General features: G+C 36.5%; 1 protein-coding gene across 1 annotated transcript in view; it reads right to left on the reverse strand.

Moving 5' to 3' along the window:
* Positions 1-24365, reverse strand: part of NHLRC2 (NHL repeat containing 2) — a 59686-nt gene that overhangs the window by 12845 nt on the left and 22476 nt on the right. The window contains exon 5 of the mRNA XM_079900177.1: positions 12428-12557. Within this exon, the coding sequence (XP_079756303.1) occupies positions 12428-12557 (130 nt within the window). The remainder of the gene's footprint in view (positions 1-12427; positions 12558-24365) is intronic.

Genomic DNA, 24365 nt, shown 5'->3' on the forward strand with positions numbered 1-24365 from the left:
GCCAGAAGAGAGCTCTCACCAGAAACCAATCATGCTGGCACCTTGACCTTGGACTTCTAGCCTCCAGAACTGTGAGAAAATAAAATTCTGTTGTTTAAGCCACCCAGTCTGTGGCATTTTGTTATGGCAGCCCGAACTAAGACATTCCCCCTGAGAACAGAAATGAGACAAGGAGATCTGCTATCAACACTTATTTAGTATCATATGAAGGTCCTAATTCATACAAGAAAAAGAAGCAAAAAGCATAAAGATTGGAAATAAAACTATAATCATTAGAAGATGACATGGGTTTAAAGCCTCTCTACTTTGCCAAAGAAGAGCTGTGTTGGTATATACAGGAGTGAAAGACCAAATCAGGTCTCCATCATCTACTTCTCCAAACAGGCCAGGCTAGTTCAACTAGGGTCTACCTATGAGGCCAAAGCTTCATCGTAATATTAGTGTGAGCATCTGTTTGGTCTTAGTCTCTGTGTACTTATTCCCTTTAGAAGCTGGAGGTATGAGAAATAGTGTAGAAGCAGAGGCTGTGTCAGGTCGGGACTCAGGAGTTTATGATTCTACATACCAGTTGATGAGGATGATAATGACGACGGGGGGCATGGTGGTGAAAATGAAAACCATTCGGAACATTTCCTGTTTAAGGCACTGAGCTAATAATAAGCACTTTGTATGGATTATTTCCTTTAACAACATTAGCAAGTCTAGTTATTATCATCTCCATTTTATGAAGAAATTGAAAGTCAAAGGGGTTAAATAATTTGTTGGTATTCACACAGCTAAACCTGGAATAATAATCCATTAGTGAGTCCAATTCCAGATTATTAGTGTTCTGATCAGAATGAAGGAACTACAGGAGTGAGCCTGTGCTCTTCTGGCCAACACTCTGCTTGGCCCGTTCTCTTTTCCCTCCCTTCCACCCCTGCTCCATGGACTTAGCTTTGGATTCAATTACCCAAGTGCATTTTAATGTGTGATCAGAAATTGAGATCTGATCAAAGGTAACCAAGGCTTTACACTCCAGTATTTGTGGCTAGGTCACTCCTTCTGCCCTTCTCTTCTTGTAGCCTCTGGAATAGCCGGTGGCCAAATAATCTCTTTCAAGTATTTTTTCCAGTCCCTCGCCTTTGCATTTTTGGTTTGGTTCAGCTTATCAACATCTTGAGATTTTTATAATGAGAATCTTATAGCAAACAACAATAACAATGGACACTTATATAGTACTTTCTATGTGCCAGGCACTGTTCTGGGTGCTTTCCATATAGTAATTCTCCCAATTCTCACAATAAACATTTGAGGTAGATACTATTAGTATCTCCCATTGAGATGAGGAAACTGAAGCATCAAGAGGCTGAGTAACTTGTCCAAAGTCACACAACTACTAAGATGTGAAACTAGTTAGAACCCAAGTGGTCTGGCCCCAGAGTCCAGGCTCATCACTTCCTTACTAAACTGCCACTCAAGAAGTTTTTACCCTGCCTAACCATTTCAGTGAGGGCTGAAGAGTTTGTTCTTGTAAATAAAATGGGAGTTAAAAAAAATGGGGGGGGGTGTAGTCTGGCATTTATAATGTCTATCAAACTAATAATCATGTTTATACTGTTCATCCTGGATTTTTAAATCTAAAGTATATAGTTGTGGGACTTCTCTGGTGGTGCAGTGGTTAAGAATCCTCCTGCCAATGCAGGGGACATGGGTTCAATCCCTAGTCCTGGAAGATCCCACATGCCATGGAACAGCTAAGCCTGTGCACCACAACTACTGAGCCTGCACTCTAGAGCCCGCGTGCCACAACTACGGAAGCCTGTGCGCCTACAGCCTGTGCTCTGCAACAAGAGAAGCCACCACAATGAGAAGCCCGCACACCACAACAAAGAATAGCCCTTGCTTGCCGCAACTAGAGAAAGCCTGTGCACAGCAATGAAGACCCAACACAACCAAAAATAAATAAGTAAAATAAAATAAAAAATAAAATTTCCATCCTGTTGGGAAGAAGTCTCTTGACTTTCCCCTCAGCTTTAAAAAAAAAAGGGGGGCTTCCCTGGTGACGCAGTGGTTGAGAATCTGCCTGCTGATGCAGGGGACACGGGTTTGTGCCCCGGTCTAGGAAGATCCCACATTCTGTGGAGCGGCTGGGCCTGTGAGCCATGGCCGCTGAGCCTGCGCCTCCAGAGCCTGTGCTCCGCTCCGCAACGGGAGAGGCCACAACAGTGAGAGACCCGCGTACCGCAAAAAAAAAAAAAAAAAAAAAAAAGAGTAGGGGTTCCCTGGTGGTGCAGTGGTTGAGAATCTGCCTGCCAATGCAGGGGACACGGGTTCAAGCCCTGGTCTGGGAAGATCCCACATGCTGTGGAGCAACTGGGCCCGTGAGCCACAACTACTAAGCCTGCGCGTCTGGAGCCTGTGCTCCACAACAAGAGAGGCCGCGACAGTGAGAGGCCCGCGCAACGTGATGAAGAGTGGCCCCTGCTCGCCGCAACTAGAGAAAGCCCTCGCACAGAAACGAAGACCCAACACAGCAAAAAATAAAAATGAATAAATTTATTAAAAAAAAAAAGTATATAGTTGTATCACCAAGTATGGGTATTAGTTCCTTCTAACAAGAATGTGGCAATCATGAACATTTCAACCTTAAATTAAGAGTACACTTGGGACTTCCCTGGTGGCGCAGTGGTTAAGAATCCGCCTGCCAATGCAGGGGACACGGGTTCGATCCCAGGTTCAGGAAGATCCCACATGCTGTGGAGCAACTAAGCCCGTGAGCCACAACTACTGAAGCCCATGTGCCTAGAGCCCATTCTCTGTAACAAGAGAAGCCACCACAATGAGAAGACCCTGTACCACAACAATGAGTAACCCCCACTCGACACAACTAGAGAAAGCCTGCGTGCAGCAACGAGGACCCAAAAATAAATAAATTAAATAAATTTATATATATATAAAAAATAGAGTGTCCTTAGAATCACTGACTTACAGCAGTCACAAATTAATATTAAAAAAAGGACAATGCCAATAGCTAAAAAGGTTTTGGGAGTTAAGTATTTTTAAAGGCAAAATGCCTCATAATTATCAATTATCAAGAAGGATTAGTGAAATAGTTTCAGAAAACAGGAACAAAATCAGCAAATGAAATATGAATATAAAAATTACCTGCAGTCCAGCTTTTACAAATTCTGTGTTATTTTAAGCAACTATGATCAAAATAGATCCCACTGACTAGAACCCTCTTAATGGCATCTGTGAAATCATCCATTAGTGTAAATGGTTTTTTCTGTGCAGCTTCTAAATCTCCCCTGTAAAGCAAAGCCTTAATCCACTAGGAAAAAGCAACAAAGTCTGTCACTGCCAGGGCACATGAAAAGACTAATTATAACTGGAGGAGGAGGAGAGGAAAAAAAAAAACTCTCTACCTCTGGCGGAGGGGCAAGGAAATGTCTTTGGCCAAAGACCCCAGACAACAAGTAGAGATTTCCCACTGCTGGGAGAGAAGCAGGAAATGCTTCAAAACCACTCACAAATATAAGACAGAGTTAAGCTGCCAGAGAGAGAAGGAACAGAATCACTGAAAAAGCTCTAAGCTCTCCACCTTGTTTCATGGAGGCCCAGGCACACAGTGCCTCCCTAAGACTGAGGCTCACCAGAACAACAGAGAACTCTCCCTCAGCCCCAATGCAATCTAGTACAGAAAGACAGCAGCAGTCTATCCCTTGGGGATCTGTGCTGGCTGACTGAAAGCTGACGGTGGAGTACTAACACTAAGAAAAAGTCTCTAGCATCTAGCCCCCCAGGCTTAGGCAACAGCACAGTGCTAGAGGACTGTGAAAGCTATGGTGATTTGACAGAACTCACAGCAATAATAAAATCCAGATCCAGGCCAGCTTCTGACTAAACTGACTCGACCTCCCATAATAATGACAAATACTATTGATCTCAGCCTCTATAGTTCCACGCATGACTGGCATTTAACAAAAAATGAGAAGACGCACTTAAATGTAAGCAAAACAAAATTAAAAAACAAACAAAAAAACATTTTCAAGAGACAAAGCGATCAACAGAAACAGACTCAGAGCTGACCTGAAATTTAGATCTATGACATAGACTTTGAAATCACTACGCTTACTATGGTAAAGAATCTAGAGAAAAAGACCGTCAACATACCTAAATAGATGGGGAATTTGAGAAGATAGATGAAATCTCTAAGAAATATTAAAATGGAAATACTGTTAGAAAAAGAATAATATCAGAAATGAAAAATTCCTTCAACAAGCTCATCAGGTGACTAGACACAGCTGAGGAAACAATCGATGACCCTAAAGATAAATCAACAGAAACTATGCACGCTGAAACACAACGAGAAAAGGGTGACATTTAAAAAAACCCAAAACCATAATATGTAAAAGTTGTTGAATATAATATTAGAATCTAACATACGAGTAACTGAAATCCCAGAAAGAAGAGAAAGGAGCAGAAAAACTATTTGAGAAGATAATGGTTGAGAATTTTTCCAAATAACGAAGGACATCAAGAATCCTAAGCAGGTAACTCCTCGACATATCAATCAAACTGCTGAAAACCAAAGAGAAAATCTTGAAGGCAGCCAGAGGAAAAAACACATTTTTTATACTAAGGAACTAGGAAAAGAATTAAATCAGACTTCTTGTTTATACTATGTAAGCTATAACACAGTGGAATGACATCTTTAAAATATCAAAAAAAAAAAAAAAAAAAAGCCAATCCAGACTTATTTATGGAGTAAAAATAGCTTTCAAAAATGAATGCTAATTACTTTTTCAGACCCTCCCCCTCCAAAGAAAGGGCTAAGAGAAATCACTGTTAGCAGACATGTGCTGCAAGAAATGTTAAAGTTAGTTCTACATGCAAAAGCAAAATTATTCCAGCCAGACACGGGATTTTTAAGAAATCAGCAACGTTGGGAAACAGTCTGGCAGTTTCTTATAAAATTACACATACATTTATCATATGATCTAGCAATTTCATTCCTAAGCATTTGCCCAAGAGAAAATATATGTCCACATAAAAGCCTGTACACAAACGTTTATAGAGGCTTTAATCATAATTGCCATAAACCAGAGACAGCTGAAATGCTTACCAACTGGTGAGTTAATAAACAAATTGTGGTACAGCTGTACAATGGAATACTACTCAGCAATAAAAAAGAACTACTGACACATGCAAGAACATGGATGAATCGCTGATTATGGTAATTGAAAGAAACCAGACATACAAAACTATACTGAGGAACAAGAAATCATTGTTGCCAGTGGGTGGAGTGGGTAGAGTGGGTGGTAGAGGGCGAGGGAGGGAGACTGAACAGAGTCATAAGAGAACTTTTTGGGGTGATGGAAATATTCTATATCTTGATTGTAGCAATGGTTATATTCTTCATAATAGAACTTACACCTATTAAGGGTAAATGTTACTTTCTGTAAATTATTACCTCATCATTCGAACTGAAAAAAACCCTTATAAACACCAAGTCAGTGTGATAATAGTTATTCAGATATAAAAATACTACTACTGTTTTTATTTTGTTAAAATAAAAACACACTAGTCACATTATATAAAATTTATTTCTCAAAAAAATGTTGTATCATCTGATAAGATAAATGTATTTTATTTAGAGCATATTAATGGAAGTCAGAGAAACATATTATCTAAGCTGTAGATTACCAGACTAGCATACTAAATAGTTGGATTTCAATCATTAAAGGTCAAATAAGTACAACTAAATTTCTATCTAGGGAAATGCTGATTAAAGGGCCAAGGAAGGTTAATGGCATTTGGGCACACTATCCTTTCTGTAAATGATTTAAAATCAGGTGAAGTCTGAAGTACTTAGAGACTAGCAGGGGTTCTGACCTTTACATAAAAGAAATTCTCGGGTTATTGTCGGGCATGAGTGGAGACAGCACAGACTTGGTATGCATTTTAGAAACATGGCAATGTTTCTGGTGAAAAAATGAATTTATTGGAGTTCTTTTTAATTATTTTTAGTGCATTATAAAGTTTTAACCATATTTAGAGTGATAATCAAAAATGGACAAAGATGAAAATAACTTTTATAAAGTGATTTTTTGTAAAAATCAATTTATGTGAATTATTTCCATGCTTTTATCACTGTAATGGCATAATTAGGTTAAATATTCAGGTACTATTTAAAATACAAACACACACACATTTACATATTACATATATATTTAAAATAATCAGAGGTATTTCAAGTCCCTTTCCCTAATCTCTTTTTGAAGTATGCTGTTCATTATCTGAGTCTTTTGGTGGGGTATATATTCAACTGTATATTGTCTTTGTTATTTTTCACTCTCTTTATCTGATCTATTTTCTTTCCTTTTAAGGTTTAATTTTTACTTAAATATGCATATGAATGGATAACTGTTCTACATAAAGTTTAAATAATAACTAAACATCCATGTGCACAACACCAGCTCAAGAAAAGGGAAGATTATTTGAAAACTTCCTGCACCCCTCTGTTAGCATATCCTCCTCCTCCTCCCAGAAGGAACTACCAGTCTAAAAATGTGTTTTTCATTATCTTCTTTGATTTTAAAATTTTACCATGTCTGAATGGATCTCTCAATGTATAGTTAATCTTGCTTGCTATTGAACATTCTATAAAAGGTGCTTTCTCCACTCAACAGATTTCCTGATACTTCTCCATGTTGTCAGGTGTAACTGTGGTCCATTGTTTGCACTGCAGAACAGCTTAATATGTGAAGATACCACAATACCTTATCTATTTTTCATGTTTTCCTTCTGATAATTCCATCCTTTCTCATATTCCTAACTATGGTAGAATTTCAGAAATATTCTATATAATTCTTAAAGTATTAAAGAATTTAAGTGCTTACAAGAACAATTTTTCTTAACCACAGTCCCCTTCAAGTTGCATTTAATCCCACATCTGCTTAAACCAGTTGTACAATTACATAATTTAAATATATTCAAACCAATTCAATATGAATGAATTGGAAGGAAGTTTTTCCTCTGAAAACAAAGTTAATACTTTGGAAAGACAATAAAGGCAAGTAGCAAAGTCAAATTGTTAGTGAATAAGATGTGGAAAGACAATTGAAAAGAATAGGTTTTAAAATTTTCAGCCCTGTTTTCTTTGCAGGTGTTTTAAAAACTCATCACAGTTTAAGGAAACCAAAACAATACATTGTGATTGGTATAAGACTGTCAGAAAAGACACACTTAAACATCAAAAGACTAGTTAAAAATGTACATTCTATAGGGCTTCCCTGGTGGCGCAGTGGTTGAGAGTCCGCCTGCTGATGCAGGGGACAGGGGTTCGTGCCCCGGTCCAGGAAGATCCCACATGCCGCGGAGCGGCTGGGCCCGTGAGCCGTGGCCGCTGAGCCTGCGCGTCTGGAGCCTGTACTCCGCAACGGGAGAGGCCACAACAGTGAGAGGCCCGCATACCGCCAAAAAAAAAAAAAAAAAAAAAAAAAAAAAGTACATTCTATAAATGTACACTTATAGTCCTTAAAGCATTTTTAGTTTTATGATTAACAGATTTTTTCTTCCATATGGATCAATTATCATACCCAATCAGTTCAGTAAATTATTCTACTGGGGCTTCCCTGGTGGCACAGTGGTTGACAGTCCGCCTGCCAATGCAGGGGACACGGGTTCGTGCCCCGGTCCGGGAAGATCCCACATGCCACGGAGCGGCTGGGCCGGTGAGCCATAGCCGCTGAGCCTGCGCGTCTGGAGTCTGTGCTCCATAGCGGGAGAGGCCACAGCAGTGAGAGGCCTGAGTACAGCAAAAAATAAATAAATAAAAATAAATTATTCTACTGGATTATTTACTTCTACTTTTATTTCACAAAGTATTCAGGTAGTTTACAAGGAAATAAACCCTAGTAAGATAAATAAATTTAAAATAAGAAAATTGAAGCAATAGGTAAATAGAGTAGAAAAGAAAGATGCAGCCAAGTAATATTAAAATATGAATGTCAGCCCAGAGATGGAAACAATCTAAGTGCCCATCATCGGATGAATGGATAAAGAAGATGTGGCACATATATACAATGGAATATTACTCAGCCATAAAAAGAAACGAAATTGAGCTCTTTGTAATGAGGTGGATAGACCTAGAGTCTGTCATACAGAGTGAAATAAGTCAGAGAAAGACAAATACCGTATGCTAACACATATGTATGGAATCTAAGAAAAAAAATGTCATGAAGAACCTAGGGGTAAGACAGGAATAAAGACACAGACCTACTGGAGAACAGACTTGAGGATATGGGGAGGGGGAAGGGTGAGCTGTGACAAAGCGAGGGAGAGGCATGGACATATATACACTACCAAACAAGGTAGATAGCTAGTGGGAAGCAGCCGCATAGCACAGGGAGATCAGCTCGGTGCTTTGTGACCGCCTGGAGGGGTGGGATAGGGAGGGTGGGAGGGAGGGAGACGCAAGAGGGAAGAGATATGGGAACATATGTATATGTATAACTGATTCACTTTGTTATAAAGCAGAAACTAACACACCATTGTAAAGCAATTATACCCCAATAAAGATGTTAAAAAAAAAAATGAATGTCATGTTTCCGTTACACTTTGCTAGAGACAAATCTGTCTCTAAGTTTCCTAGGAATCAATACAACAAAGCAAACACAATCAGTTATGATATTCAAATTATCCAGGAGCTTAAAAACAAACTTGATACTTAGAAAAAAACATAATTATCTATAACACAGAAAAATTCTCTAGTAGATAATCAGACAGGTTATTTATAACATAATAACTGAAATTAGCAGCAAACCCTTATAGTAAAAACAGTTCAGAAGTCCCACAGGACTGTGTTTTGATGAAATATATAACATGAAACATATACATATATAAATGAATGTAAGATATGTTGATGTGTTAATATATTTTTAAATGAATGACATGATGTCAAAATACAGTTAAGTAAAAACAATTGTAAGGAGAGCAATTATTCTATGATCCAATTTCCCCATACTCTGACAATAATGCATTAATCCAGGATTAGACTTCAGAGTGATTTAAAGCAGTGGCTCTTAAAATGTTTTGGGGTAACACACCACTTCGAAACTGATGAGAATCTGACCAACTCCCCCAAACCTTAAATAGAATTTCTGGGAAATTTAAGTACTTCGCAAAATCTAACCATGAATGCCTTGAGTATATAACTCAAGGTTAAAAACTCTTGTAGTCATTGTGATTATAGGTCCTTCATACAGTACTTGAAAACCATTTTCTCTTAGCATTTTGAAAGGTGTTGAGCTTATTTAAGTGCATTCAAGATTACTCCTCTTGCCAAGTACCTGGAGTGAAGCTAATTTAAACTGTAAGTTAAATGTGGAACCATATGCTTTTAATGATCTATTGAGCTAAGGTAGGATTCACTTCCTTTTCTAAAAGCTGAGCTTAATAAAGACACAAGCCTCAGCACATCACTCCAGTTGGAAGCTGAGGGAGTACTTGTCAACAGAGCCAATATTTTTCTTGGAAAGCAATTTGGGTACACTCTCAATATGAGATAAACAACCAGAAATTCCATGCCATAAAGTATGACTGAAAAATTTTTAGCCTATAAAAATATGTAAGTACGTTATTAAATAAATCCAACTTAGTAAAGCATCCAGTAAAGTACACCCTGTTTTTAAGCAATGTATATTCTGAAATATGTAACAGACTGAATTACTGGTCTCAAGTCTTTATTCCTCTGTGGTAATAATACAACCACACCCTTGCCATTGCCTCACTGTAGGCAAAGTGCATATCCCTGCCCCATAACTTTGAGCTTAGTTACGTGACTTGCTTTAATGACAGTAGGTAAGCAGATACGACATGAGCAAAGGCTTTAAATGTGTGTAACTGGGCTTACTCTCCTGTGCTCCTGCCTTTTGCCAAAAGAATATACCTCAGTCAGCTACTGGCTCAAGAAAAAGTAGAAACAAATGGAGATCTGGACCCAAAAAACAGTCTGGAACCAAGCCCAAGCTCAGCCTTGATCAACTGAACCCCAACCCTGTATGTAAGTGAGAAATAAAGGTTCAGGTTTACATGAGTTTGGGGATGATTTCTTATGAAGCTTTACTGTGGCAATTACTGATAGACAGTAAATACAGGCTGTAAGATGTAAAATATAAATATCAATAACTGAATTGCTATATGGACTATTAACTATAAATCACTGGGGCCTTACATATTAAGAGAATTTTTTTTTCCCTTGAGGGAAGGTAATAACATACCAAAATAACAGTTCTCATCCACTTTGACTATTTTACTAACAGATATATTTCAGACTGTTTTTCCATCTATAAGATTATGTTCAAATAGCTCAGGTGTGTACCAAAAGCAGAGAGGCAAGTCCGGTTAAGTCCTGATGGGGATGAGTATTTTCAACCCTGAAATTATTTAGAATTGCTGGTGCACGGTGATAAAAAGAAGATCGAGGTGTAGTTGGTTTTCTTATTGTTTTTAAAATCTCTACATATAATATATCCCCTTATTGACTGCTCTTGAGACACACTGCTCCCTCTACCTTCTCAACCCCTCCCCACTGTGAGCCACTAAAACAACTCGTCATTATTAGGGCACCAAATTCCCAAAATGGACTTTTCAAAAATGACTTACACAAAATACCTAAGTTACATATATTAAGTGCAGGTAGTACCAGAAGTTCATTCAGTTACTTTATAAATATTAAAAGCTTTAAAAAAAGTTAATCACAATGAAAAAATTAAGGTCTTTGAATTATAACCAAATTGGCATCATAAAAAAATTATCTCAAATGTAAAATCATCCAACTAAGATGGTGCTTAAGTCACTCTATAAATATATTAAAATCATACAAACCATTTAGCTCCAAGTTCCATTTTCAATATATTCTACTAAATTTCTTTCTTCATTACTCTGTTTTTAAACATGTAGGATAACCATGTCAGCAACGCTGAGGGCCAGTGAAAAATGAGAGTACTAGCGCTCCTGGATTATCTTTTAGTCAAGTAATATATAGGTAACAAAGATTGTAAAAATAAGGCAAATCTCATTTTCAATTTTCTAAGTAATTCAGTAGGATAAAGTTTTTACTTTTTAAATTAAGTTTTATTTTTTAATCTTAACTTTTTCTTCCAGTTTTATTTATATAATTGACATATATAGCACTGTATAAGTTTAAGATGTACAACATAATGATTTGACTTATATACATCATGAAATAATTACATTAAGTTTAGTGAATATCCATCACCTGATATAGATTAAAAAAGAAGAGAAAAAATTTTTTTCCTTATGATGAGAACTCTTAGGATTTACTCATCTTAACAACTTTCATACACACATACAGCACTGTTAGTTATATTAATCATGTTGTACATTATAGCCCTACTTCTTATGTATCTTATAACTGGAATTTTGTACTTTTTGACCACCTTCATCCAAATCCCCCACCCCTGCCTCTGGTGACCACAAATCTGATCTCTTTCTCTATACGTTTGTTTGTTTTTTGAAGTATAATCGACTACAACTCTATGATAGCTCCTGGTACACAACGTAGTGATTTGATATTTCTATACATTGCAGAATGATCACCGTAAGTCTAGTTACCAAAGATATTATATTATTATTGACTATATTCCTCATGTTGCACACTGCATTCCTGTGACTCATTTCTTTTGTAACTGGAAATTTGTGCCTCAATTTTCCTCACCTATTTCACTCATCCCCACCATCCCCTTCCTTGTTTGTTGTATCTATGACTCTCTTTCTGTTTTGTTATGTTTGCTCATTTGTTTTTAGATTCCACATATAAGTGAAATTATACAGTATTTGTCTTTCTCACCCTCTAGGTCCATTCATGTTGTCACAAACGGCAAGATTTCATTCTTTTTTATGGCTGAGTAATATTCCATTGTATATAGTTTTTTTTAACTACTCAAAAGAAGCTATAATAATTAAATAAAAATTTTATTGATAATCTAAAAAAACCCTCTCATTTCTTGATTTTTTACACGACAGTAAATAAAAAGGACATTGTTAAACAGTATAGTGTGTGAATAATCTTTTGAAATTCTGAAACTATAGTCTGTCCAACTTCAGAATATTCAGAACTATCTTAATTGGAAGCTGCAACTAAGATGAAATTCTTTAACATTAGAGAAATACATACCCTATCTTGTGTATAAAATATAATATGTATGTAATGTTACATGTAATATATAATGATATATTCACTCTATCTTCTATATATTACCGTTGGCTTTGTTTTTATGCAATTAACAAATCCCAAGTCATTGGTATAAAAGCATAAAATAACTAGTAAAAGAATTAGTCAAAAATGAATGTTCCCATAATATCTTAAAACTTTTACTTAGCAAAATTTACTTATATTTAATATCAAAAGTTTACATACCTGACCTTCCAAAAACTATATCCCAAGGAGAGCTAATGGGCTGTTCTTCTCCTTTAGCTCCACCTTCTTTATCTGTACCTTGAATTCCAATGCCAGCTACAGTGCTCACCATCTCAGCTTCTAGGTCAATCTATAGACATTAATACAGGTTTTATGCAATGCATCTATTTCCCGTAGAACATACAGAAAACATGTACTTTATTTACAGTATGTGTGAACTTATTATATGTTAATTAATAAAACTGAGTGGTTTTTAGTGTGTAAAAAAAAAACCATGTGCAACACACTTAAAAAAAAAAAGCTTAAAGAAAAAGGCTAATCAAGTACATGGTGACCTGGTTATTGAAATGCATAAAACTCAGTCCTTTTCATTTCTCCATCCGTCCATTCCCCCACTTTCCTCTTACTCCCCTCCCTCATCATGCCTCTACCAGAACTGCTGTTGATCTCATCTCAACTATAAAATATTTTAAAAGGTGAAATTTGAAAATTTAAAGCAGAATCAAGGAAAACACTTGCTTCTTAAATTAAGTGTATGTATTTCAATTATGCTTGGCTAGTAACTGACACATATGGAGCTTAATATGTGGTAAGAACTAATCCAAGTATCAACCATCCATCCATCCATCCACTCATCTTAATAACCCTATGACTGTGATTTTGATAACTTTAGAGGAAACTGAGGCACAGATCATTCAGTAAGAGCCCAAGATTTTACAGCTAGTAAGTCAAGGATCTTGGATTTGAACCAGTTCTAGCTCTACTATGTTATATAGCCTCTGCTTCATAAACCAAAAAATCAATGCATTCTACTGAAAAAAGATGCTCTGGTTTCATCTCCTGAGACACTTTCAACATTTTATCATGAAAATTTTCAAACACAGAGAAAGCTGAAAGAATACTGCACCAAACATCCATATATCAACAGTTCACTGACTTGCTTTACCACATACCTCATCCAGCTATCAATCCTTCAATTCATTTACATTTTCCGATGCATTTCAAAGTAAATCATAAACATTAGTACACTGTCCCTAAATATTTCAGTAGGCTTGTCATTAACTAGAGTTCCATATTTGTTCAGATCTCCTTTTTCCTTTTTTGAGGCAAAACTTACAACGAAATGCACAAATCTTAAGTGTATCACCTGATAAATTCTCAAAGATGCATAAACCTGTGTGGCCCCAACTTATATACAGAACGTTACCTTCACTCCAGAAAGTTCCCTCATACCTCCTTCCAGTCATTCTTGAACCCAGTGGCAAACAGTGTTAATTTTTTATTTCCATCACAGATTAGTTGTAACTCTTCTAGGATCTCAGATAAATGGAGTCATACAGTAATGAACTCTTTTGTGTGAGGCTTCTTTCATTTAACATGTTTGAGATTTATTCATGTTCCTTTTTATTGCTGAGCAGTATTCCATATAAGGAATACATCACAGTTCATTTATATATTTTCTTACTCACAGACAGCTGGGCTATTTCCAGTTTGAGGGCCTTCAAATAGAGTTGCTATTAATATTCTTGTATAAGCCTTTTTGTGGACATGCTTTCACTTCTCTTGGGTATACACAGAGGACTGTAACTGCTATGTTATAGGGAAAGTATATGATTAGTTTGATTAAAAAACTCCCAAAAGGTTTTCTCCAGTGCTCTATCATTTTCTGTTCCCACCAATGATGTATGAGAGTTCAAACTGCTCCACATCCTTGCCAACCTATGGTATTGTCAGTCTTTTTAATTTTAACCATTATACTGGGTATACAGTGGTATTTCATTGTGGTTTGAACGTACACTTCCTTCTCAGCTCATGATGTTGATCACTTTTCTATGTGCTTGTGGTCATTCTTATATCTTCTTTTGAAAAATATTCAAATCTTTGGCTCATTTTTCATTGGTCTGCCTTCTCATTTTTCAGTTGTAGAAGCCTTTATATTTCATGGATACTAATCCCCTACATAGATGCGTTTTTGTGAATTTTTGTGACTATTTTCTGACAGCCTGTGGCTTTTCACTTTAACAGTGAAGTTTAATAGAAGTTTTACATTTAGATAAATTTGAATTTATAGTTTTTTTTCTTTTATGATTATTGTTTCTGTGTCCTGTCTTTGAGAAACCTTTGCCTACATGCAAGTCACAAGGATATTCTCATGTTTTCTTGTAAAAGCTTCATAGTTTTAGCATTTACATTTAGGTCTGTGATGCATCTTGAATTGATGTTTGTATATGGTGTGTGAAGTAGGTGTCATATGTATTTTTTCCCCATGTTGGTATTTAGTTGTTCAAGCACAATGTGCAGAAATGACTTTCCTTTCTCCCCTGATTTCATGCTTTTTAGAAAATCAAGTGACATGTATACACTGATGTGTATACAATTGATGACTGATAAGAACCTGCAGTACAAACAAACAAACAAACAAAAAAACAACTAATACTAAACTTTCTTTGGGTTATTTGTATGGAAATATGTTAATATAAATGTTTCAGACATTACATGAAATTTCTAAAAATCTTATATGTTCTGGTATAATGTTATAATTCATAATTCTAGTTATTACTTTAAAATGTATATCTCAGAAATAACTAAATTTCCTTGTCAACTGCATTATTATCAACTTTCATCAAATCTTTAACTGTGGTCATTTTTAAGTCTTTTGTCATTTACAGACAGTTCTGGGTGTACTCTGATGCTTTTGCAAAAATGTTCCTATAAAAGGGTTTCATCTTCAAGGAATTCATGGAAAAGACTCTGACAAGTACAGGTTTTTGGTAACTGACTATACTGCTGAACTGAATGAATAAGCATTTTCAGAACTCTAATGGAAAACTGATGAATTCATAAAAGTGCTAACAAAAGATCAAGATGAAAAAAAATTAATTACATGGGACTGAGTGAACTGATGAGGATGATTATAATTTTTGTGACTTTCTGTTTGAATAAAAAGAAGAAAAAAATCCCACAAGGACTCAGAAGCAAAAAATATACCAATCAATTTTCACTGGAAAGTAAACGAGCCGTTACAGTGGAGAATTACTGGACTGAATGTCAATATCATGACATAGTATGAGTGTGTTTCGTGTTTGGTAATTGCAATCATTGTTGCTTTTGTTGCGGTCATCCATTTACAATGCTTGGTGTCAGTTTATCTCTTGTAAAAATAAAATTGTGTGTGTGTGTGTGTCTGTGTCTGTGTGTGTGTGTATGTGTGGAAAAAAAGGAGTTTTCAGTTAACTAATAGTCATGCTCTATAGAAACAGTATTTTAGAAGCAATATTCTGATTACCACTTATCCAGGTGATTGATTAACATAAACCTCAAGGAAAAGAAATCCTAGTATGGAGTTCTCTTTCAGTAAGTGCACATTTCTTAAGATGACTCCCATGAATACCGACACCCATAGACTGAAATTCATTTTTTTTCACTTTTCTCCCAAACCCACATCACCAAAATTCCAAGCTATTACCTTAGAGCTTCTTGTAAAAAAAAAAAAAAAAAAAAAAAAAAAAGAAAATCAAGTAACTGCACAGGTGTAAGGTTACTTCTAGGTGCTGCATTCTTTTTTACTGATCTATGTATCTATCCTTATGAAAGTATGACATTGTCTTGATTATACATAGTACAGCATGAGTATATAGCATAGCATTATAGCAAATCTTCAAATCAGATAGTGTAAATCTTTCAACTTTGTTCTTTTTCAATATTGTTTTAGATATAATAATCCTTTGCTTGCATTTCCACATAAATTTTGGAACCTATTTGTTAATATCTACCAAAAAAGCCTGATGGCGTTTTAATTGGGACGGCACTGAATCTATAGATCAATTTAGAGCAAACTGAATTTTGAGTTTTTCAATCCAATATTAATTTTTGTCAGCAATATTTATAGTTTGAAGTATATAGTTTGAAGTTCAAACTGCTCCACATCCTTGCCAACCTATGGTATTGTCAGTCTTTTTAATTTTAACCATTATACTGGATATACAGTGGGCTTGTATATATTTCCAAAAACTTATTCTAAGTATTTTATTTTGGTTGCTAAGTAAATAGAATTTAAAAGTTCCATTTCCAGTTGACTATTACTAGTATATAATAAATATAAAACAAATAAAAATAAAATAAAATAAAAATACAGTTGATATTTATATACTGATTTTGTATTTTGCAACCTTTCTAAATTCACTTATTAGTTCAAGTAACTCTGTATAGATTTCTTAGAATTTTCTATGTACATGTCATGTCACTGACAAATTGAGTTATTCTTCTTTCTTCTCATCCTCTATATCTTTTATTTCTCTTTCTTGCCTTATTATAATGGCTAGTACTTCCAGTACAATGTTTAATAGGCAGGGTAAGAGTGGGGATCCCTGCCTTGTTCCCCCTCTTGAAGGGAAAGTATTCAATACTTTGCATTAAGTGTAGCTGTAGGCTTTTTGCAGATGGCCTGATTTTATCATACTGAGGACATTCATTTCCATTTGAAGTTCACAATTTTAACATGATTAGGTATTAAATGTTTTCCAATGTTTTTCTGAATCTAGTGAAGCATCATCTTTTATTCTGTTACTATGGTGAATTACATTTATCACCAGATTTATTCTGGTGAAATCCTCTTGCATTATTTTTAGTAGCTGCTCTATAATATCCTGAAATTGTAAAGAATATTCATCAGTGTAACTTTATTTATATTTTTACTGAACTCAAAATCTGCAAAATATAATCTGCAAAAATACCATAGGCAGCTACAGATGGGCCCTTGAAATAGATCTTGATTTAAGAAATGTATCACAGAAACTGATAGGATAGTTTAAAAAATCCTCTTGGAAGAAGCCCAGGGCCCAGGTAATGTTACAAGGGAGTTTTAATAAATATTCAAAACCATTAATTCCTATGTTAGACAAATTATTCCAAAAAACAGAAAAAGAATGAAAACCAGCTCATTTGATGAGCTTAGTGTGACCTTGATTCCAAAATCTGGTGAGAACAGTACAAGAAAATATAGAGCCATTTAATTTTAAAATATTAAATATAATTTTGGATAATCAAATCCAATTTGACTTTTTAAAAAATTCATGATTAGGTAAGGTTTATCACAGGACTAAAAAGATGGTTCAACATCAAAAGTATCTATTAATGTAATTCATCACATCAGAATACTAAGGGCAAAAAACTATACAATTATTTCCATTAATGTAGAAAATGCATTTAATAAAATCATATAATAATTCTTAGTAACAAGGAATAAAGTTTCTTAACTTCATAAATATTTTATTTCCTAAAGCTATGGAAAATATTAAACTTGTGGAGAAAGTTTACAAGAGTTCCATTTAAGACTACGAGCATGACAAGACACCCACTATGGCTGTAATGCTTAAAAGCAATATAATAAAAGGAAATGGGAAGTATAAAAATAAGAAGGAAAGATAAAACTGTCATTTGTTCCTTCAAAAAATATAATTTACTTACATGAGAAAGAAACAGAAGTTTTTGCAGAAATGGATAAGTTGATCCTAAAATTCATATGGAATTGCAAGGGATTCAGAACAGTCAAAACAATGTTGAAAAAGAAATAAGTAGGAGGATTCATACTTTCTGATTTCACAACTTATTAAAAGTTATAGCAATCAAAACAGTGTGGTACTGGCATAAGGACAGATACCTAGATCAATGGAATAGACTTGAAAGTCCAGAAATAAACCCATGCATGTATGAATAATTTTCAAAAGGTTGCCAAGACTATTCAATGGTGAAATAATAGTCTCTTCCATAAATGGTTCTGGGATAACTGGATCCACATGTAAAAGAATGAAGTTGGACCCTTACTTCATACCATATGCAAAAATCAACTAAAAATGGATCTAAGAGCTAACTGTGAGAGCCATAACTATAAAAACCTTAGAAGAAAACATAGGAATAAATCTTCGTGACCTTGGATTTGGCAGTGGATTCTTACAAGACACAAAAAATATAAGCAATGATAGAAATAAATAAATTGGGAATCATCAAAATATAAAACTTCTGTACATCAAAAGACATGATTAAGAAAGTGAAAGGAGGAGGAGGGAGGAACCAAGATGGCGGAGTAGAAGGACGTGCTCTCACTCCCTCTTGGGAGAACACCAAAATCACAACTAGCTGCTGGACAATCATCGACAGGAAGACACTCGAACTCACCAAAATAGATACCCCACATCCAAAGACAAAGAAGAGGCCACAATGAGATGGTAGGAGGGGCACAATCACAGTAAAATCAAATCCCGTAACTGCTGGGTGGGTGACTCACAGACTGGAGAACACTTATAACACAGAAGTCCACCTACTGGAGTGAAGGTTCCGAGCCCCAAGTCAGGCTTCCCAACCTGGGCGTCCGGCAACAGGAGGAGGAATTCCTAGAGAATCAGACGTTGAAGCCTTGTGGGAATTGATTGCAGGACTTCGACAGGACTGGGGGAAACAGAGATTCCACTCTTGGAGGGCACACACAAAGTAGTGTGTGCATCGGGACCCAGGTGAAGGAGCAGTGACCCCAGGGGAAACTGAACCAGACCTACTTGCTACTGTTGGAGGGTCTCCTGCAGAGGCAGTGGGGGGTGGGGGGAGCTGTGGCTCACCGTGGGGACGGAGACGCTGGCAGTGGAGGTTCTGGGAAGTACTCCTTAGCGAGAGCCCTCCCAGAGTGTCATTAGCCCCACCAAAGAGCCCAGGTAGGCTCCAGTGTTGGGCTGCCTCAGGCAAAACAATCAACAGGTAGGGAACCCAGCCCCACCCATCAGCAGACAAGTGGATTAAAGTTTTACTGAGCTCTGCCCACCAGAGCAACAGTCAGCTCTACCCACCACCAGTCCCTCCCATCAGGAAACTTACACAAGCCTCTTAGGTAGCCTCATACACCAGAGGGCAGAGAGCAGAAGCAATAAGAACTACAATCCTGCAGCCTGTGGAACAAAAACCACATTCACAGAAAGATAGACAAGATGAAAAGGTAGAAGGCTATGTACCAGATGAAGGAACAAGATAAAACCCCCCAAAAACAACTAAATGAAGTGGAGATAGGCAACCTTCCAGAAAGAGAATTCAGAATAATGATAGTGAAGATGGTCCAGGACCTTGGAAAAAGAATGGAGGCAAAGATCGAGAAGATGCAAGAAATGTTTAACAAAGACCTAGAAGAATTAAAGAACAAACAAACAGAGATGAACAATACAATAACTGAAATGAAAACTACACTAGAAGGAATCAATAGTAGAATAACTGAGGCAGAAGAATGGATAAGTGACCTGGAAGACAGAATGGTGGAATTCACTGCTGCAGAACAGAATAAAGAAAAAAGAATGAAAAGAAATGAAGACAGCCTAAGCGACCTCTGGGACAACATTAAACACAACAACATTCGCATTATAAGTGTCCCAGAAGGAGAAGAGAGAGACAAAGGACCCGAGAAAATATCTGAAGAGATTATAGTCGAAAACTTCCCTAACATGGGAAAGGAAATAGCCACCCAAGTCCAGGAAGCGCAGACAGTCCCAGGCAGGATAAACCCAAGGAGAAACATGCCGAGACACATAGTAATCAAATTAGCAAAAATTAAAACAAAGAAAGATTACTGAAAGCAGCAAGGGAAAAACGAAAAATAACATACAAGGGAACTCCCATAAGGTTAACAGCTGATTTCTCAGCAGGAACTCTACAAGCCAGAAGGGAGTGGCATGATATACTTACAGTGATGAAAGGGAAGAACCTACAACCAAGATTACTCTACCCAGCAAGGATCTCACTCAGATTCGATGGAGAAATCAAAAGCTTTACAGACAAGCAAAAGCTAAGAGAATTCAGCACCACCAAACCAACTCTATAACAAATGCTAAAGGAACTTCTCTAAGTGGGAAACACAAGAGAAAAAAAGGATCTACAAAAACAAACCCAAAGGGCTTCCCTGGTGGCGCAGTGGTGGAGGGTCCGCCTGCCGATGCAGGGGACACGGGTTCGTGCCCCGGTCTGGGAAGATCCCACATGCCGGGGCGGCTGGGCCCGTGAGCCATGGCCGCTGAGCCTGCGCGTCCAGAGCCTGTGCTCCGCAACGGGAGAGGCCACAACAGTGAGAGGCCCACGTACCGCAAAAAAACAAACAAACAAAAAAAACAAACCCAACACAATTAAGAAAATGGTCATAGGAACATACATATCGATAATTACCTTAAACGTGAATGGATTAAATGCTCCAACCAAAAGACACAGGCTTGCTGAATGGATACAAAAACAAGAACCATATATATGCTGTTTACAAGAGACCCACTTCAGACCTAGGGACACATACAGACTGAAAGTGAGAGGATGGAAAAAGATATTCCATGCAAATGGAAATCAAAAGAAAGCTGGAGTAGCTATACTCATACCACATAAAATAGACTTTAAAATAGAGAATGTTACAAGAGACAAGGAAGGACACTACATAATGATCAAGGGATCAATCCAAGAAGAAGATATAACAATTGTAAATATTTATGCACCCAACATAGGAGCACCTCAATACATAAGGCAACTGCTAACAGCTATAAAAGAGGAAATTGACAGTAACACAATAGTAGTGGGGGACTTTAACACCTCAGTTAAACCAATGGACAGATCATCCAAAATAAAAATAAATAAGGAAACAGAAGCTTTAAATGACACAATAGACCAGACAGATTTAATTAATATTTATAGGACATTCCATCCAAAACAGCAGATTACACTTTCTTCTCAAGTGCGCATGGAACATTCTCCAGGATAGATCACATCTTGGGTCACAAATCAAGCCTCAGTAAATTTAGGAAAATTGAAATCATATCAAGCACTATGAGATGAGAAATGAATTACAGGGAAAAAAACGTAAAAAACAGAAACACATGGAGGCTAAACAATACATTACTGAACAACCAAGAGATCACTGAAGAAATCAAACAGGAAATCAAAAAATACCTAGAGACAAATGACAATGAAAACACGACAATCGAAAACCTATGGGATGCAGCAAAAGCAGTTCTAAGAGGGAAGTTTATAGCTATAAAGCCTACCTCAAGAAACAAGAAAAATCTCAAGTAAACAGTCTAACCTTACACCTAAAGGAGCTAGAGAAAGAAGAACAAACAAAACCCAAAGTTAGCAGAAGGAAATAAGTCATAAAGATCAGAGCAAAAATAAATGAAATAGAAACAAAGAAAACAATAGCAAAGATCAATAAAACTAAAAACTGGTTCTTTGAGAAGATAAACAAAATTGATAAACCATTAGGCAGACTAATCAAGAAAAAGACGGAGAGGACTCAAAACAATAAAACTAGAAATGAAAAAGGAGAAGTTACAACAGACAACACAGAAATACAAAGCATCCTAAGAGACTACTACAAGGAACTTTATGCCAATAAAATGGACAACCTGGAAGAAATGGACAAATTCTTAGAAATACACAACCTGCCAAGACTGAATCAGGAAGAAATAGAAAATATGAACAGACCAATCACAATCAAGAAATTGAAACTGTGATTAAACATCTTCCAACAAACAGAAGCCCAGGACCAGATGGCTTCACAGGCAAATTCTGTCAAACATTTAGAGAAGAGTTAACACCTATCCTTCTCAAACTCTTCCAAAATACAGCAGAGGGAGGAACACTCCCAAACTCATTCTACGAGGCCACCATCACCCTGATACCAAAACCAGACAAGGATGTCACAAAGAAAGAAAACTACAGGCCAATATCACTGATGAACATAGATGCAAAAATCCTCAACAAAATACTAGCAAACAGAATCCAACAGCACATTAAGAGGATCATACACCATTATTAAGTGGGGTTTATTCCAGGAATGCAAGGATTCTTCAATATATGCAAATCAATCAATGTGATACACCATATTAAAAAACTGAAGGAGAAAAACCATATGGTCACCTCAACAGATGCAGAGAAAGCTTCCGACAAAATTCAACACCCATTTATGATAAAAGCCCTCTAGAAAGTAGGCATAGAGGGAACTTACCTCAACATAATAAAGGCCATATATGACAAACCCACAGCCAACATCGTCCTCAATGGTGAAAAACTGAAAGCATTTCCACTAAGATCAGGAACAAGACAAGGTCGTCTACTCTCACCACTACTATTCAACATAGTTTTGGAAGTTTTAGCCACAGCAATCAGAGAAGAAAAGGAAATAAAAGGAATCCAAATCAGAAAAGAAGAAGTAAAGCTGTCACTGTTTTCAGATGACATGATACTATACATAGAGAATCCTAAAGACGCTACCAGAAAACTACTAGAGCTAATCAATGAATTTGGTAAAGTAGCAGGATACAAAATAAATGCACAAAAATCTCTTGCATTCCTATACACTAATGATGAAATATCTGAAACTGAAATCAAGAAAACACTCCCATTTACCACTGCAACAAAAAGAATAAATTATCTAGGAATAAACCTAGGTACCTAAGGAGACAAAAGACGTGTATGCAGAAAATTATAAGACACTGATGAAAGAAATTAAAGATGATGCAAATAGATGGAGAGATATACCATGTTCTTGGATTGGAAGAATCAACATTGTGAAAATGACTCTACTACCCAAAGCAATCTACAGATTCAATGCAATCCCTATCAACCTACCACTGGCATTTTTCACAGAACTAGAACAAAAAATCTTAAAATTTGTATGGAGACACAAAAGACCATGAATAGTCAAAGCAACCTTGAGAATGAAAAACGGAGCTGGAGGAATAAGGCTCCCTGACTTCAGACTATACTACAAAGCTACAGTAATCAAGACAGTATGGTACTGGCACAAAAATAGAAATATAGATCAATGGAACAGGATAGAAAGCCCAGAGATAAACCCACGCACATACGGTCACCTTATCTTTGACAAAGGAGGCAGGAATGTACAATGGAGAAAGGACAGCCTCTTCAATAAGTGGTGCTGGGAAAACTGGACAGGTACATGTAAAACTATGAGATTAGAACACTCCCTAACACCATACACAAAAATAAGCTCAAAATGGATTAAAGACCTAAATGTAAGGCCAGACACTATCAAACTCTTAGAGGAAAACATAGGCAGAACATTCTATGACATAAATCACAGCAAGATCCTTTTTGACCCACCTCCTAGAGAAATGGAAATAAAAACAAAAATAAACAAATGGGACCTAATGAAACTTCAAAGCTTTTGCACAGCAAAGGAAACCATAAACAAGACCAAAAGACAACCCTCAGAATGGGAGAAAACATTTGCAAATGAAACAACTGACAAAGGATTAATCTCCAAAATTTACAAGCAGCTCATGCAGCTCAATATCAAAAAAACAAACAACCCAATCCAAAAATGGGCAGAAGACCTAAATAGACATTTCTCCAAAGAAGATATACAGATTGCCAACAAACACATGAAAGAATGCTCAACATCATTAATCATTAGAGAAATGCAAATCAAAACTACAATGAGATATCATCTCACACCGGTCAGAATGGCCATCATCAAAAAATCTGGAAACAATAAATGCTGGAGAGGGTGTGGAGAAAAGGGAACCCTCTTGCACTGCTGGTGGGAATGTGAATTGGTACAGCCACTATGGAGAACAGTATGGAGGTTCCTTAAAAAACTACAAATAGAACTACCATGTGACCCAGCAATCCCACTACTGGGCATATAACCTGACAAAACCATAATTCAAAAAGAGTCACGCACCAAAATGTTCACTGCAGCTCTATTTACAATAGCCAGGAGACGGAAACAACCTAAGTGTCCATCATCCGATGAATGGATAAAGAAGATGTGGCACATATATACAATGGAATATTACTCAGCCATAAAAAGAAACGAAATTGAGTTATTTGTAGTGAGGTGGATGGACCTAGAGTCTGTCATACAGAGTGAAGTAAGTCAGAAAGGGAAAGACAAATACCGTAT

Source organism: Stenella coeruleoalba, assembly GCF_951394435.1.
Source record: "Stenella coeruleoalba genome assembly, chromosome: 16".
NCBI classification, from domain to species: domain Eukaryota; kingdom Metazoa; phylum Chordata; class Mammalia; order Artiodactyla; family Delphinidae; genus Stenella; species Stenella coeruleoalba.